The sequence below is a fragment of the Bos mutus genome, chromosome 23 (assembly GCF_027580195.1).
Source record: "Bos mutus isolate GX-2022 chromosome 23, NWIPB_WYAK_1.1, whole genome shotgun sequence".
NCBI lineage: Eukaryota > Metazoa > Chordata > Mammalia > Artiodactyla > Bovidae > Bos > Bos mutus.
In genome coordinates this window covers 21,966,981-21,982,823 of record NC_091639.1, presented here as the reverse complement: position 1 = coordinate 21,982,823, position 15,843 = coordinate 21,966,981, and the positions used below count along the sequence as shown (strand labels likewise).

Here is a 15,843-nt window from a genome sequence, read left to right as displayed (position 1 = left end):
CTTTCCCAGTTATTTTTCCTTTATATTATTCCCTCTCTTATATGCATGTATCAGTTCAGTTCAGTAGCTCAGTAGTATCCAACTCTTTGTTGGAGTTGACAGGCTTCCTGTCCATCACCAACTAAGGCACCGCAACTCATGTTTGTGACCCATGGATCTTCTCTGTCATCCCCAGGCTTCAATCTTTCCCATCACTTTTCAACTTCCAAAGCAAAAAAAAAAAGCTTCAGCATTGGTCCTTACAATAAATTTTCAACTATTCCATTGAGTCAGTTTGATGTCCATCCAACCATCCAACACCACTGTTCAAAACTAGTTCTTCAGTGAGCTTTCTTTATGGTCCACCACTCACATCCATTTTTGACTACTGGAAAAACCATAGCTTTGATAGTTTGCTGGCAAACAGTAAACAATTAGAAAAGCAGTATTATTTCACATCTCAACTGTCTCATTGCTTGTTTATTTATACCTCTAAGAGTTCTCTAGACTTCTTCAAGTCAGGGCCTCCTTCTGATCACCCTCTTCAAGGCCCCCTTTACTTCCTTGTTCCTCAAAGTATAGATCAGTGGATTTAGTACAGGAGTGACCACACTGTACATAATGGCAATGATCCGTTCCTGGTCCATGGAGCTACCTGAGGCAGGACGAATGTAAATGAAAAAAACAGGGCCAAATAAAAAAGAACAACTACCATGAAGTGGGAGGCACAAGTAGACAGTGCTTTATGGAAGCATGCTGCAAGAATGGGTCTTGAAGAAAAGATAGATAATAATATAGAAATAGGAGAGAAGGGTTAGAAAGAATGGGCCCATGGCAATGGTCCCTGTGACAGTATTGAAGTAGCCACTCATTGAGGTCAGTGTTCCCACAGGCCAACTCCAGCAATGGCTTAACATCACAGAAGAAGTGATGGATGTGGTTGGAACCACAGAAGTTTAAGCGAGAGGTCATTACTGAGTGCAGCAGGGCATGGAAAAAACCAATGATCCAGACAGTGACAGCCATCTGGGTACAGACCTGATGATTCATGATAAGAGTGTAATGAAGTGGTTTGCAGATAGCCACAAAGCGGTCAAAGGCCATCACGGCCAACAACATGGACCTCTGTGCTGCCCAGGAAGTGGAAGAAATGAAGCTGGCTTATGCATCCCAAGAAAGAAATTGCTTTGTGTGTAGAGAGGAAGTTCTCCAGCATCTTTGGCAGAGTCACCGTGGAGAAGCAGATATGGAAGCAACTTTTTAAGTATTCCACCACACCGCTGTCTCTATACCTAATAAGCTATCGTAAGTATTTTAAATTTAAAACAATTGACAGGGATGAAAACATTACAACTACAAATTCTTTTTTAAAAAACCAAAGTGCTCTTTCAAATAATAGTAATAACTTTTCCTCCTCTTAGAATGTTAGTGGAGCTAGTGGTGTTCTTATACTGATCTCTTTCTGACTCTCACACTTGGAAAAGTCATAAAACCTTACTGGGGTAAGAAATGTGCTGTGCTGTACTTAGTCCCTCAGTCGTATCCGACTCTTTGTGACCCCATGGACTGTAGCCCGCCACGCTCCTGTGTCCATGGGGATTCTCCAGGCAAGAATACTGGAGTGGGTTGCCATGCCCTCCTACAGGGGATCTTTCCAACCCAGGAATTGAACTGGGGACTCCTGCGTTGCAGGCAGATTCTTCACCAGCTGAGTACCAGGGAAGTCCCAGCTAAGAAATAAGACCACATTAGTCAGACATTAGCCAGAGGTAAATTTGAAATTTTACTACTGCTTTATGTGATAGTGAGCTTAGTTTTTTCCTACAATCTGAGAAAATATAAATTTATATGTAAATATAAATTATCTCAAAACAGGATCCCCAAATTATTACTTTGATGACAAATGTTCTTATGCTTCTTCTCTCTAGTTGCACTGGGACTCTCTTTCATTTCCCAAATTGCCAAATCCCTGGATAAGAAAAATTCTTCCTCAAATGAGCTCACTAGTTCTTATTTTACCTTACACTGACCTCTCTTTGAAGTATGTGAGTTCAACCCTCTTAAAATCTTATGTTTTCTGAATGATCCGCTTTCTGAAGTTCCATTTTCATTTTGTCTGCAATAAATATGCTCTTCAAATATTAAGGAATATTCTACCCCACGTGCGATTTACCTTCTTCACTTCTAGTTCTGTTGCAGGAAGGGGCATCCCTTCCAGGGCCCAAAACTGGGCTCTTGTCTAACACTCAGAAATGAATTGTCTGAGGAGACACATGTGCTGACAAAGCAAGAGATTTTGTTGGGAAAGGGCGCCCGGCTGGAGAGCAGCAGGGTAAGGGAACCCAGAACTGCTCTGCCATGTGGCTCTGCAGTCTCGGGTTTTATGGTGATGGGTTTTATTAGTTTCTGGGTTGTCTTTAGCCAATCATTCTGACTCAGAGTCCTTCCTGGTGGTGTACACCTTGTTCAGCCAAGATGGATGCCAGTGAGAAGGATTCTGGGAGGTGGTCGGATATGTGGTGTCTCCTTTTGACCTTTCCTGAACTCTTCCAGTTGGTGGAGGCTTATTAGTTCCATGTTCCTTACTAGGACCTCCTGGCGTAAAACAACTCATGCAAATGGTTACCCTGGTGCCGGGGTGAGCGGTTTCAGTCAGCGTGCTTCCCCTAACAGTTCTGTCAGTGTGTCACTGGCCAAGTCTATGTGCTTTATAGCAACTCTCTCCCAAATTGTCACAAATTTCTCTCACTTGAAAATTGCGTTTTCTCTTTTGACTTTTCTGTTAAATAAAATTCTTGTTTTCTACTACAGGAAAGCATTAATTTTAATTTCATTGATGGGACTGAAGTCTTTTCTTTAGTGAAGGCTAAAACTCTTAAGGAACTGTAAGGAAATTAGCTGTAATGAAGTTTGATATTTGACTAAATTTGCCCTATTTACTGAAAGGCAGGAAACCTTTTGAATCTTTTTTTCCTCTATTATTTACAAAGTATATTGTTTTCCTTCAGGTACCCTGACAAAAGCAGATATAAGTACATAAAATTGCTTCCTCTTTGTTCCTTTTATTTGCTGATGTAATGAATTAACCCTTGCATATTGTGAGAGAAGAAGCAAAGGTGGGTAGAAAACTTATAGATATGAAAGCACTGAGAAAAAAGTAAGAGCTGTAAGGAAGTTTGAAGAGAGATGCAGATATTGGAGGGGTGGATAGTTCAATTTTGAGAAATAACTGAGGGCAAAAGAAAATGATTTGACTAGAGTAAAAAAGTGAATGGACTGGGAAACACTTTGAGGGAAATCATAGAGTTTTAGGTTTATCTCTGAAAGAAAAATTGAGAAAATTATCTGATCTCTACACATCTTCAAAAAGGGCTATTTCAAATAACTCAGTAGATTTTTTAAATAGCATCACTGTTTTTTTCTTATTTTTTTTTTAATAATTTTATTTTATTTTTGTTTAAAATAAAAATGATATAGCAAATATCATCTTGGTTTTCTGACCAACCTGAAAAATATTATCAAAAATTATTCTGGGAATAAATAAATCAAAACACCTTATCATCACAACACAAATATCATCTTGGTTTTCTGACACAGACAAAAATTATTCAATAAACAAAACACACACACACACACACACACACACACACACAAACACACACACACACACCCCTTTCCTAATTTCTAAAGAAAATTAACAATTAGATTCCTCTGTTCTAAATTATTTCTTTCACTATGTCAATATTTAGACATTAAAGATTGAATTTGAAGAATGTCTAGAGAAGCAGGAGCATTGAATGAGGTATGTGACTTGGCAATACAACTGTGGGGAGTAAAGTGCTTTCATAATCCACAAACACAATGAGGAGTCCATCATAAGACAGGAAATCAGCTCTTAACACTGGGTATTTAATTTTCATCCTAGCAAGCAGACAGATCACTTACTAAGAGATAGAAAATATGGGCAACTTCCCAGCCTGTCTTTTATTTTATCCTCTTACCTGATTGAGTATTCAGATTCATAGGTAAGAAAGCTTTTTGGGTTGACACTCCTAATGATAACAGTAGAAAAATATTTGAAAGGATGGCTCTTGCTGAGATTGTATTATAAGCTCTTTATTTTGAGATGTCGTTTCTTCCCTTTTTGAAAAGTTGCCTGCCTTTTTATGGGTCACATATTTCTGCACAAGAAAATCCTAGGGGAGAATGTCTCCTGGGTACCGAGAAGAATGTTTTTCACACATACAACATGATGAGGTAAGCTTGGGGAATTCTTTTCTTTAGTTCCATTTTTTTTTAATTCTTCCTATTTTCTTTACTGCTTTTGTCCCTTTGTTTCAGAATTATAGACAGCAGCAGGATTTCAGTGGCTATTCAATGTCCTTTCATTTCCTAGGACAGAGGCATAAATTCACTTTTTCATTTTGCAAATTATCTTGGAAATACTCTTTGGTATATATGATGAAAAGAAAATTGGCAATATGAGTTAAGGAGTGGGAATCACATTAGCATCATGGCAGAGTGAGATGCTCCTTGTATTTCTCCCCTTCAACTTATAACCAGTAAAACACCCACAGCTCAACAAGCTGCCTCTGCCAAACACACCAGAGTGTCAGAGAATTCCACACATCTTTTCATCTAGAAGAGGGTGGACTGGAACCCATAAAGGAGACAAAATTGAGGAACAGCAGAATTGGTGCCTACAATCCCAGCATATCCCTTGCCCACTGGCTACAGCAGCTAATCACAAAGCCCCAGAGAACCCAATAGTAGCAGGTGGTGCCCATGACTCTGACTTCCCAACCACAGGGGTAATCAGAGCCAAAGCAAATGGGCATCAACAGTGAGGTCTGTGACCCCATCCCTCCAGCTGTGGAGGCATCCATGACTTGGGCCCCCAACCCAGCAACGATAGTGGCAGCTTCCACATATCCCACAGCACTGGACATGACAGAAGCATTCCACCTTGATAACAAATGGTAGATAATGAATGGGAAAGGGAAATGAACCTAACTTTTACCGAGTGCCCATTGTGAGTCAGGGACAATATCCTTTATCCATCGTTCTATCAATTTTTCATTTTTGTTGCTTTTCAGGAGTTCCTTGCTATGTAATATGTTGCAAATATTATATAAAGATAACATTTATTGTGTGCTCATTTTATGTGTAAGTTATTGTTCTGAGTTCTTTACCTGTGTCAGATTATTTAATTTTTATAAAAGCCCAATGAGGAGGATATTAAAATCATGGAGCACAAAAACCCAAGGCTCGAAGGATTTTAACAAATTTCCAAATTTATAGCAATACACTGTGAAACTAGGATTCAAAGTGAATCACAAAAAAATCTAATACTTTAAAATATCACTGGGACGACCCAGAGGGATGGTACGGAGAGAGACAGGAGGGGGGTTCAGGATGGAGAACACGTGTATACCTGTGGCAGATTCATGTTGATGTATGGCAAAACCAATACAATATTGTAAAGTAATTAACCTCCAATTAAAATAAATAAATTTATATTAAAAAAAAAAGAACTGCCATAGGACCCAGCAATCCCACTGCTGGGCATACACACCAAGGAAACCAGAATTGAAAGAGATACGTGTACCCCAATGTTCATTGCAGCACTACTTACAATAGCTAGGACATGGAAGCAACCTAGATGTCCATCAGAAAATGAATGGATAAGAAAGCTGTGGTATATATACAGAATGGAATATTACTCAGCTATTAAAAAGAATGCATTTGAATCAGTTCTAATGAGGTGGATAAAACTGGAGCCTATTATACAGAGCAAAGTAAGTCAGAAAGAAAAACACCAATACAGTATACTAACACATATATATGGAATTTAGAAAGATGGTAACAATGACCATATATGTGAGATAGCAAAAGAGACACAGATGTAAAGAACAGACTTTTAGACTCTGTGGGAGAAGGCAAGGGTGGGATGATTTGAGAGAATAGCTTTGAAACGTGTATATTGCCATATGTGAAATAGATCACCAGTCCAATTTCAATACATGAGACAGGGTGCTCAGGGCTGGTGCACTGGGATAACTCTGAGGGATGGGATGGGGAGGGAGGTGGGAGGAGGGTTCAGGATGGGGGACATGTACACTCACGGCTGATTCATGTCAATGTATGGCAAAAACCACCACAATATTGTAAAATAATTAGCCTCCAATTAAAATAAATTAATTAATTAAAGAAAAAAAATTTCACCCATTCTTGGTTCCAGATCAAGATGGTGGAGTAGGAAGTTCCTGAGTTCACCTCCTCCCATGAACACACCAAAACTACAACTGTATATAAGACAATTATCTCTGAAAACAGACCAAAGACTAGCAGAACAGATTCTATACAACTAAGGATATAAATAAAAGGCCATATCAAGATGTATATGAGGGGCAGAGATGTGGTCTAGTCAGAAACCACACCCTGGTGTGGCAACCAACAATCAGGTGGGCTACCACAACCTCAGAGGTCCCCCTTGGTAGGCTAGCCATGAACACTGTGTATGCGTGATCAGTTGCTTCAGCCATGTCTGACTTTTTGCAAACCTATGAATTGTAGCCTGCTAGGCTTCTCTGTCCATGGGATTCTCCATGCAAGAATACTGAAGCATACCCTCCTCCAGGGGATCAATCCCTGGTCTCCCACATTACAGGCAGATTCTTTTGCCATCTGAGGCACAAAGGAAGCCTGAGAATACTGGAGTGGTAGCCTATCCTTTTTCCAGGAGATCTTCCCGACCCAGTAATTGAACCGGGGTCTCCTGCATTGCAGGCAGATTCTTTACCAACTGAGCTATAGGAAGTGAAGGCGCTCGGTGGCATCCAACTCTTTGCGACCCCATGGACTGTAGACTACCGGGCTCCTCTGTCCATGGGATTTTCCAGGCAAGAGCACTGGAGTGGGTTGCATTTCCTTCTTCAGAGAATCTTCCAGACCCAGAGATCGAACCCAAGTCTCCCTCATAGTAGGCAGGCGCTTTATGGTCTGAGTCACAAGTCTGCAAATATTAAGCCTGCCTTACTTGTTTTGCAAATAAGATCATCTATACTATTTTTCTTGTAGAAGGAAATGGCAACCCACTCCAGTATTCTTGCCTGGAGAATCCCAGGGACAGAGAAGCCTAGTGGGCTGCCGTCTATGGGGTCACACAGAGTCGGACATGACTGAAGCGACTTAGCAGCAGCAGCAGCATACTATTTTTATAGATGACCTGAATGGGAAGGAAGTCTTGTTAAAGATTGTCTTTAATCCATTGTATATTCTTGCCTCCTTTGTCAAAGATAAGGTGTCCATATGTGTGTGGATTTATCTCTGGGCTTTCTATTTTATTCCATTGATCAATATTTCTGTCTTTGTGCCAGTACCATACTGTCTTGATAACTGTGGCTTTGTAGTAGAGCCTGAAGTCAGGTGAGTTGATTCCTCAGTTCCATTCTTCTTTCTCAAGATCGCTTTGGCTATTCTAGGTTTTTTGTATTTCCATACAAATTGTGAAATTATTTGTTCTAGCTCTGTGAAGAATACTGTTGGTAGCTTGATAGGGATTGCATTGAATCTATAAATTGCTTTGGGTAGTATACTCATTTTCACTATATTGATTCTTCCAATCCATGAACATGGTATATTTCTCCATCTATTAGTGTCCTCTTTGATTTCTTTCACCAGTGTTTTATAGTTTTTTCTATATATAGGTCTTTAGTTTCTTTAGGTAGATATATTCCTAAGTATTTTATTCTTTCCATTGCAATGGTGAATGGAATTGTTTCCTTAATTTCTCTTTCTGTTTCTCATTATTAGTGTATAGGAATGCAAGGGATTTCTGTGTGTTGATTTTATATCCTGCAACTTTACTATAGTCATTGATTAGTTCTAGTAATTTTCTGGTGGAGTCTTTAGGGTTTTCTATGTAGAGGATCATGTCATCTGCAAATAGTAGAGTTTTACTTCTTCTTTTCAATTTGGATTCCTTTTATTTCTTTTTCTGCTCTGATTGCTGTGGCCAAAACTTCCAAAACTATGTTGAATAGTAATGGTGAAAGTAGGCACCCTTGTCTTGTTCCTGACTTTAGAGAAATGCTTTCAATTTTTCACCATTGAGGATAATGTTTGCTGTGGGTTTGTCATATATAGCTTTTATTATGTTGAGTATGTTCCTTCTATTCCTGCTTTCTGGAGAGTTTTTATCATAAATGGATGTTGAATTTTGTCAAAGGCTTTCTCTGCATCTATTGAGATAATCATATAGTTTTATTTTTCAATTTGTTAATGTGGTGTATTACATTGATTGATTTGTGGATATTGAAGAATCCTTGCATCCCTGGGATAAAGCCCACTTGATCATGGTGTATGATCTCAGTGATATTGGCCTGTAGTTTTCTTTTTGTGGGATCTTTGTCAGGTTTTGGTATTAGGGTGATGGTGGCCTCATAGAATGAGTTTGGAAGTTTACCTTCCTCTGCAATTTTCTGGAAGAGTTTGAGCAGGATAGGTGTTAGCTCTTCTCTAAATTTTGGTAGAATTCAGCTGTGAAGCCGTCTGGACCTGGGCTTTTGTTTGCTGGAAGATTTTTGATTACAGTTTCAATTTCCATGCTTGTGATGGGTCTGTTAAGATTTTCTATTTCTTCCTGGTCCAGTTTTGGAAAGTTGTACTTTTCTAAGAATTTGTCCATTTCTTCCACGTTGTCCATTTATTGGCATATAATTGTTGATAGTAGTCTCTTATGATCCTTTGTATTTCTGTGTTGTCTGTTGTGATCTCTCCATTTTCGTTTCTGATTTTGTTGATTTGATTTTTCTCCCTTTGTTTCTTGATGAGTCTGGCTAATGGTTTGTCAATTTTATTTATCCTTTCAAAGAACCAGCTTTTGGTTTTGTTGATTTTTGCTATGGTCTCTTTTGTTTCTTTTGCATTTATTTCTGCTCTAATTTTTAAGATTTCTTTCCTTCTACTAACCCTGGGATTCTTCATTTCTTCCTTTTCTAGTTGCTTTAGGTGTAGAGTTAGGTTATTTATTTGACTTTTTTCTTGTTTCTTGAGGTGTGCCTGTATTGCTATGAACTTTCCCCTTAGGACTGCTTTTACCGTGTCCCACAGGTTTTGGGTTGTTGTGTTTTCATTTTCATTCGTTTCTATGCAAATTTTGATTTCTTTTTTGATTTCTTCTGTGATTTGTTGGTTATTCAGCAGTGTATTGTTCAGCCTCCATATGTTGGAAATGGGACCTAATTAACCTTAAAAGCTTCTGCACATCAAAGGAAACTATTAGCAAGGTGAAAAGACAGCCTTCAGAATGGGAGAAAATAATAGCAAATGAAACAACCGACAAACAACTAATCTCAAACATATACAAGCAACTCCTACAGCTCAACTCCAGAAAAATAAACGACCCAATCAAAAAATGGGCCAAAGAACTAAATAGACATTTCTCCAAAGAAGACATACAGATGGCTAACAAACACATGAAAAGACGCTCAACATCACTCATTATCAGAGAAATGCAAATCAAAACCACTATGAGGTACCATTTCATACCAGTCAGAATGGCTGCGATCCAAAAGTCTACAAATAATAAATGCTGGAGAGGGTGTGGAGAAAAGGGAACCCTCTTACACTGTTGGTGGGAATGCAAACTAGTACAGCCACTATGGAGAACAGTGTGGAGATTCCTTAAAAACCTGGAAATAGAACTGCCTTATGATCCAGCAACCCCACTGCTGGGCATACACACTGAGGAAAGCAGAAGGGAAAGAGACACGTGTACCCCAATGTTCATCGCAGCACTGTTTATAATAGCCAAGACATGGAAGCAACCTAGATGTCCATCAGCAGATGAATGGATAAGAAAGCAGTGGTACATATACTGTGGGAGAGGAGAGGTGGGAAGATTTGGGAGAATGGCAATGAAACATGTAAAATATCATGTAGGAAATGAGTTGCCAGTCCAGGTTCGATGCACGATGCTGGATGCTTGGGGCTGGTGCACTAGGACGGCCCAGAGGATGGTATGGGAGGAGGAGGAGGAGGTTCAGGATGGGGAACACATGTATACCTGTAGTGGATTCATTTTGAAAATAAAAAAATAAAAATTAATTTAAAAAGAAAAAAAAAGACCAAGTTGAACTAAGGATAAGATACAAACACTGTATGTTGAAAATTAACCTTTTTTTTCTTAGATAAATTTAAAATTTTTAGTCTCTCCTTTAAATTAAATTTGTTATTTATTGTTATTTATTATTTGACCATTAAAAATACTGAGTATGAAAGAGTAAAATCATTTCAGAGATAAGTGTGTTACCTGGAAGTCAATTTTGCTGTCTACATGGCTTTTGTCCTTACCAAAAGTTTTGTCTTTATTTTTCTTTCTCATGCCCTAAATTTTGGTGTCAACAAAAATTTGATATTTGGATCTTTGTTTTTTATTTCATGCTATGTGATCTTCATTAGTTTCATGAGTCAAATGTTGTCTTCTTCCACATAACATGAATTGTTATTATCTAACTCTTGAGTATCAGTTTAATATATTCAAACATTCTTTGGAGATTTCTGATTGAAAAATAATATTAATAATAAGAGCTAACATTTGTTCAGCACTCTGTGATAATCACTGTGCTCATGTCTTGTACATATTTTTCATTTAATCTCAGTGCCCTGATAGACCAGAAAACCTGAGTCATTTAAAATTCATTTCTTTGCCAAAATAAGCTTTTTCTCTGAATGCCTTTTTACGTCTATAACTTTACCATTCTCCAAATTTCCTCACCCAAACTTTAACCTTTAGCTCTTTTTAATTTTTCTTTCCTCTTTGGCTGAAAAATAAACATGACCACAAAATGTACCTATTTTTTTTTTCTTCACAGTGATTTTGATTTTTATCCTTTTCTTTCCTTTTTGGTATCATCACTTACACCTCACAATCAAGCTTTCTTAACTTCACAACTATATCATTGCATTAACTTCCAAATGATTTTTTTTTTTTTTTTGCCTCTAGAATTTATATTTCGGAGAAGGCAATGGCACCCCACTCCAGTACTCTTGCCTGGAAAATCCCATGAATGGGGGAGCCTGGTGGGCTACAGTCCATGGGGTCGCTGAGAGTCAGACATGACTGAGCAACTTCACTTTCACTTTTCACTCTTATGCATTGGAGAAGGAAATGGCAACCCACTCCAGTGTTCTTGCCTTGAGAATCCCAGGGACAGGGGAGCCTGGTGGACTGCCATCTATGGGATTGCACAGAGTCAGACACGACTGAAGCGACTTAGCAGCAGCAGCAGCAGGATTTATATTTAGGAAAAATCTGCATAGAATCCTTGGATTAATTTTCTATTGTTGTGTTCCCCTCTACCCCCATCACTCTTTTCATTTAAACTCTTAACTGAGTCCCAGCTACTTAGAAGACAAGCCATAATTTCTTAATCTGAAATTTCATCCTTCATGATCTGTATTCATGCAAAGATGGATGAGTATTTACCAGCTAAAGTGAAGATATTTTTAATTTGAAGGTGAGATTAGGCCAGATACCCAAGTGAGAGAAAAAGAGTCTTGAACCTTCATTCTGTGTGATCCTAGAAATGTTCAAAACTTATGGGGACCTCAGTTTGTTTTCATTGCCAGTTGGATAGTGGTAGCAAATAAACATGATTGGAACAGGAATGTCTAAAGGCTTAAGAGTCTCGTAAGTCAGTCTCTTCTGAGGAGAGCTCTTACAAAATCACCACGAAGGGTTACCATTTATCTGAGACTTTTCTATTTCAACTCCCTAAAGCAGCACATCCTGCTTCTGTAACACCCACAGCATCGGCATTTAATTAGGGATGCTGGGCTCTTGTTAAATGTTTCTAACAGCATAGAAGCTCCAGGGACAAGAAGTCTGTCACTCCAAGAGTCCATAAAAGAAGCCTCGTACCAGGTTTTGGGAATTTGAATTTGAACATCTATTCTCATGTTCTCTTTTCTACTACAAGTAAGTGTTTTTCTTTTTGTTCTTATTCTCCTCGTCTTCCACATCCTTTCCCCCACCTCCCTACTTCTTATTTCAGCCTGATTCTTAGATTTACTGTTTTTCTTCAATCACCCTCTTTGGAAAACAGTAGGGAATAGTTAGGAAAAAGGAAATCAATGATCTCATAGACCTTTATTTGGGGAGACAATAATATATCCATCCTGTCTCTGGGTGTGTGGGGCAGCTCAAGTGTCTGTAAACTGTGTAGCTTCCTTCAGCAATGTCATTTTTTAGCTACAGGAAAGGTGCTTGGCTCTCCAAAGTATTTGATTCATCTGTTCTGCCAATACTGTGAATTCTTGAGACAAGTCATTCAGTCCATGACAGTAAAAAGATACAAGTCCTACTGGATGATAAAAGAGTTTGGCATGATTTGGCATAAATGACTATTATCAAATCCATATTATGTGAGAAACAAAGACAAAATAAATTTGTTTAGTCCAGAGTCAAAAGTTTCATATAGCAAAGTCCTTCATGAAGAAGAGAGACCAAACTTTACCTGTGGTTTCAGAATTTAGATCTAAAACCAAATATGTGAAATAACAATAGTAATATCTATCATTCATTATTTTTTTTCTTTTTTTTAAACTTTTATTTTATTTTTAAACTTTACAATATTAGTTTTGCCAAACATCGAAATGAATCCGCCACAGGTATACCCGCGTTCCCCATCCTGAACCCTCCTCCCTCCTCCCTCCCCTACCCTCCCTCTGGGTCGTCCCAGTGCACCAGCCCCAAGCATTGAGTACCGTGCATAGAACCTGGACTGGTGACTCGTTTCATACATGATATTATACATGTTTCAATGCTATTCTCCCAAATCTCCCCACCCTCTCCCTCTCCCACAGAGTCCATAAGACTGATCTATACATCGGTGTCTCTTTTGCTGTCTCGTACACAGGGTTATTGTTACCATCTTTCTAAATTCCATATATATGTGTTAGTATACTGTATTGGTGTTTTTCTTTCTGGCTTACTTCACTCTGTATAATAGGTTCCAGTTTTATCCATCTCATTCGAACTGATTCAAATGTATTCTTTTTAATGGCTGAGTAATACTCCATTGTGTATATGTACCACTGCTTTCTTATCCATTCATCTGCTGATGGCCATCTAGGTTGCTTCCATGTCCTGGCTATTATAAACAGTGCTGCGATGAACATTGGGGTACACGTGTCTCTTTCCCTTCTGCTTTCCTCAGTGTGTATGCCCAGCAGTGGGATTGCTGGATCATAAGGCAGTTCTATTTCCAGTTTTTTAAGGAATCTCCACACTGTTGTCCAGAGTGGCTGTACTAGTTTGCATTCCCACCAACAGTGTCAGAGGGTTCCCTTTTCTCCACACCCTCTCCAGCATTCATTGCTTGTAGACTTTTGGATCGCAGCCATTCTGACTGGCATGAAATGGTACCTCATAGTGGTTTTGATTTGCATTTCTCTGATAATGAGTGATGTTGAGCATCTTTTCATGTGTTTATGCACAACAAAGGAAACTATTAGCAAGGTGAAAAGGCAGCCTTCAGAATGGGAGAAAATAATAGCAAATGAAGCAACGGACAAACAACTAATCTCAAAAATATACAAGCAACTCCTACAGCTCAACTCCAGAAAAATAAATGACCCAATCAAAAAATGGGCCAAAGAACTAAATAGACATTTCTCCAAAGAAGACATACAGATGGCTAACAAACACATGAAAAGATGCTCAACATCACTCATTGTTATTTTTATGTACTACACACTAGGTTAAGTACTAAATGTATTACCTCATTTAATGTCAAAATTTTCAGATGAGAAAGATATCATTATTTTCATTTAGGGAGGAAGAGCTTTATAATTCATTCATGGTCACACAGCTAGTAAGTGGGTAGAATAGCTGCATTTTTTGTGTTCACACAGCTGGTAGGTGTAACCATTCTTCCAGTAATAAAACACAGTGACCAGGGACTTCCCTGATGATCCAGTGGCTAAAAGTCCTTGTTCCCAATGCAGGGGGCCAGGGTTTGATCCCTGGTCAGGGAACTAGATACTACATGCTGCAACTAAACATCCCACATGCCACAACTAAAATGTGGTCAAGCCAAAAAACCCCACAATGATCAAAATTTTTTTCTAATACTTGGATTTGTCTAAAGATGGAATAGCCTCCCTTTAAAGAGTTTACATCTCTCATCAATACAGTATACAATTTTAGATTGGGTTATCACCTTGCAAAATATAGGGCTTCCCTGGTGGCACAAATGGTAAAGAATGCTCCTGTAATGCCAGAGACTGGGTTCAATCCCTGGGTTGGGAAGATCCCCTGAAGGAGGGCATGGCAACCCACTCCATTATTCTTGCCCGGAGAATCCCCATGGACAGAGGAGCCTGGTAGATGACAGTCCATGGAGTTGCAAAGAGTCAGACATGACTGAGCAACTAAGAACAGCACAGCAAAACAGCTGTATAGGGTATTTCAGTGGCCGGACTAGATGACTTTTAAAGGCTCCTTCCCAATTGGAGCTGTAATTCCCATTCTGTATATTCCATAAGAGATGGTCCAAAATACCGCATTGAATTTTCAGCACCAAGTATCATGCCTTAGACTCAGTAATGCTCATTGATTATATAAATAGCCATGGTTAGCCCCAACTTTGATTTCAATGTTGGAGAGGAGATGGATAGTGGTGGTACAGCAGATAAAAGCCTAAAGAAAAGGTTTTCTCAAGATTTCTACCTTTTTCATGATTTTTCAATTAATACATACAGTGTTATCATTTCTAGAGAATTCATTAATTAAAGGGAAATACTCTATTGTAGAGTTTTTCCTTCACTTATCTGAACACTCTACAAAAACAGCAACATAGGGTCAAGTAACACCAAACAAACCATTTTCCAAAATGGAACTTTTCCAAAACAAAAGTTTCTTATTTGTATACTGGATACAATGGTCAGATGATTCACAGAAAGCTTTGTTGTGTAAATGAATTCATATTAAATCCTTCACTTTAATATTGATAAGAATTCTGAAAGCCAGTTTAAATTTTACCTTAGTTCTAGTACTGAACTCTTGGGATTACTATTTCTTTGTCTTCCATTCAGTTCTCCACTGAGACGGAATTCAGCCAAGTATTGCCATCTGTAGACTAACTCATGGCACCCCACTCCAGTACTCCTGCCTGGAAAATTCCATGGATGGAGGAGCCTGGTAGGCTGCAGTCCATGGGATCACTGAGAGTCGGACACGACTCAGTGACTTCACTTTCACTTTTCACTTTCCTGCATTGGAGAAGGCAATGGCAGCCCACTCCAGTGTTCTTGCCTGGAGAATCCCAGCGGTGGCGGAGCCTGGTGGGCTGCTGTCTATGAGGTCGCACAGTGTGGGACACGACTGAAGCGACTTAGCAGACTAACTCACGAGAGATTTTCTTCATGGAAAGTTTATTTTTCATGATACTGAAATGATGCATGGCTACCGGGAAATTAAATAGAAATAAAATAATTTGCATTTACTAAGTGTATTTAATCTCATAATTTTTTGAAATAAGACTCAGTCTTAATCTCAGTTTCATTAATATTTCCTTGATGTTTGTTCTTTGGGCCTTAAACCAAAACATATTTCTAAGGTGTGTTTTGGAAACAGTTTGGCCAACCTAGGGGGAAACAACTAAATAATTAGAAATAAAAATTACTGATTATTACCATGGATATTATGTTGCTTTCTTACCCATTTTGTTTTTTTACTATTTTTTATTTTGACAATTTTAAGCATATAATATATACAAAATTTTATCCTATGTCCAAGAGATCCAAGTTTTAAGTTATCCTTTATTTTGTGTGGAAATATTTATAAATTTGATCTTT

General features: G+C 38.5%; 1 protein-coding gene across 1 annotated transcript; it reads right to left on the bottom strand.

Annotated features, from left to right (window-relative positions):
* Nucleotides 1–497: 497 nt before the first annotated feature.
* LOC102272404 (olfactory receptor 12D1) lies at nucleotides 498–2,188 on the bottom strand. The gene is given in 5 exon segments (XM_070360957.1): nucleotides 498–677; nucleotides 680–749; nucleotides 878–1,101; nucleotides 1,103–1,279; nucleotides 2,153–2,188. Coding segments are annotated over 5 exon segments (687 nt in total).
* Between the last annotated feature and the right edge of the window lie 13,655 nt (nucleotides 2,189–15,843).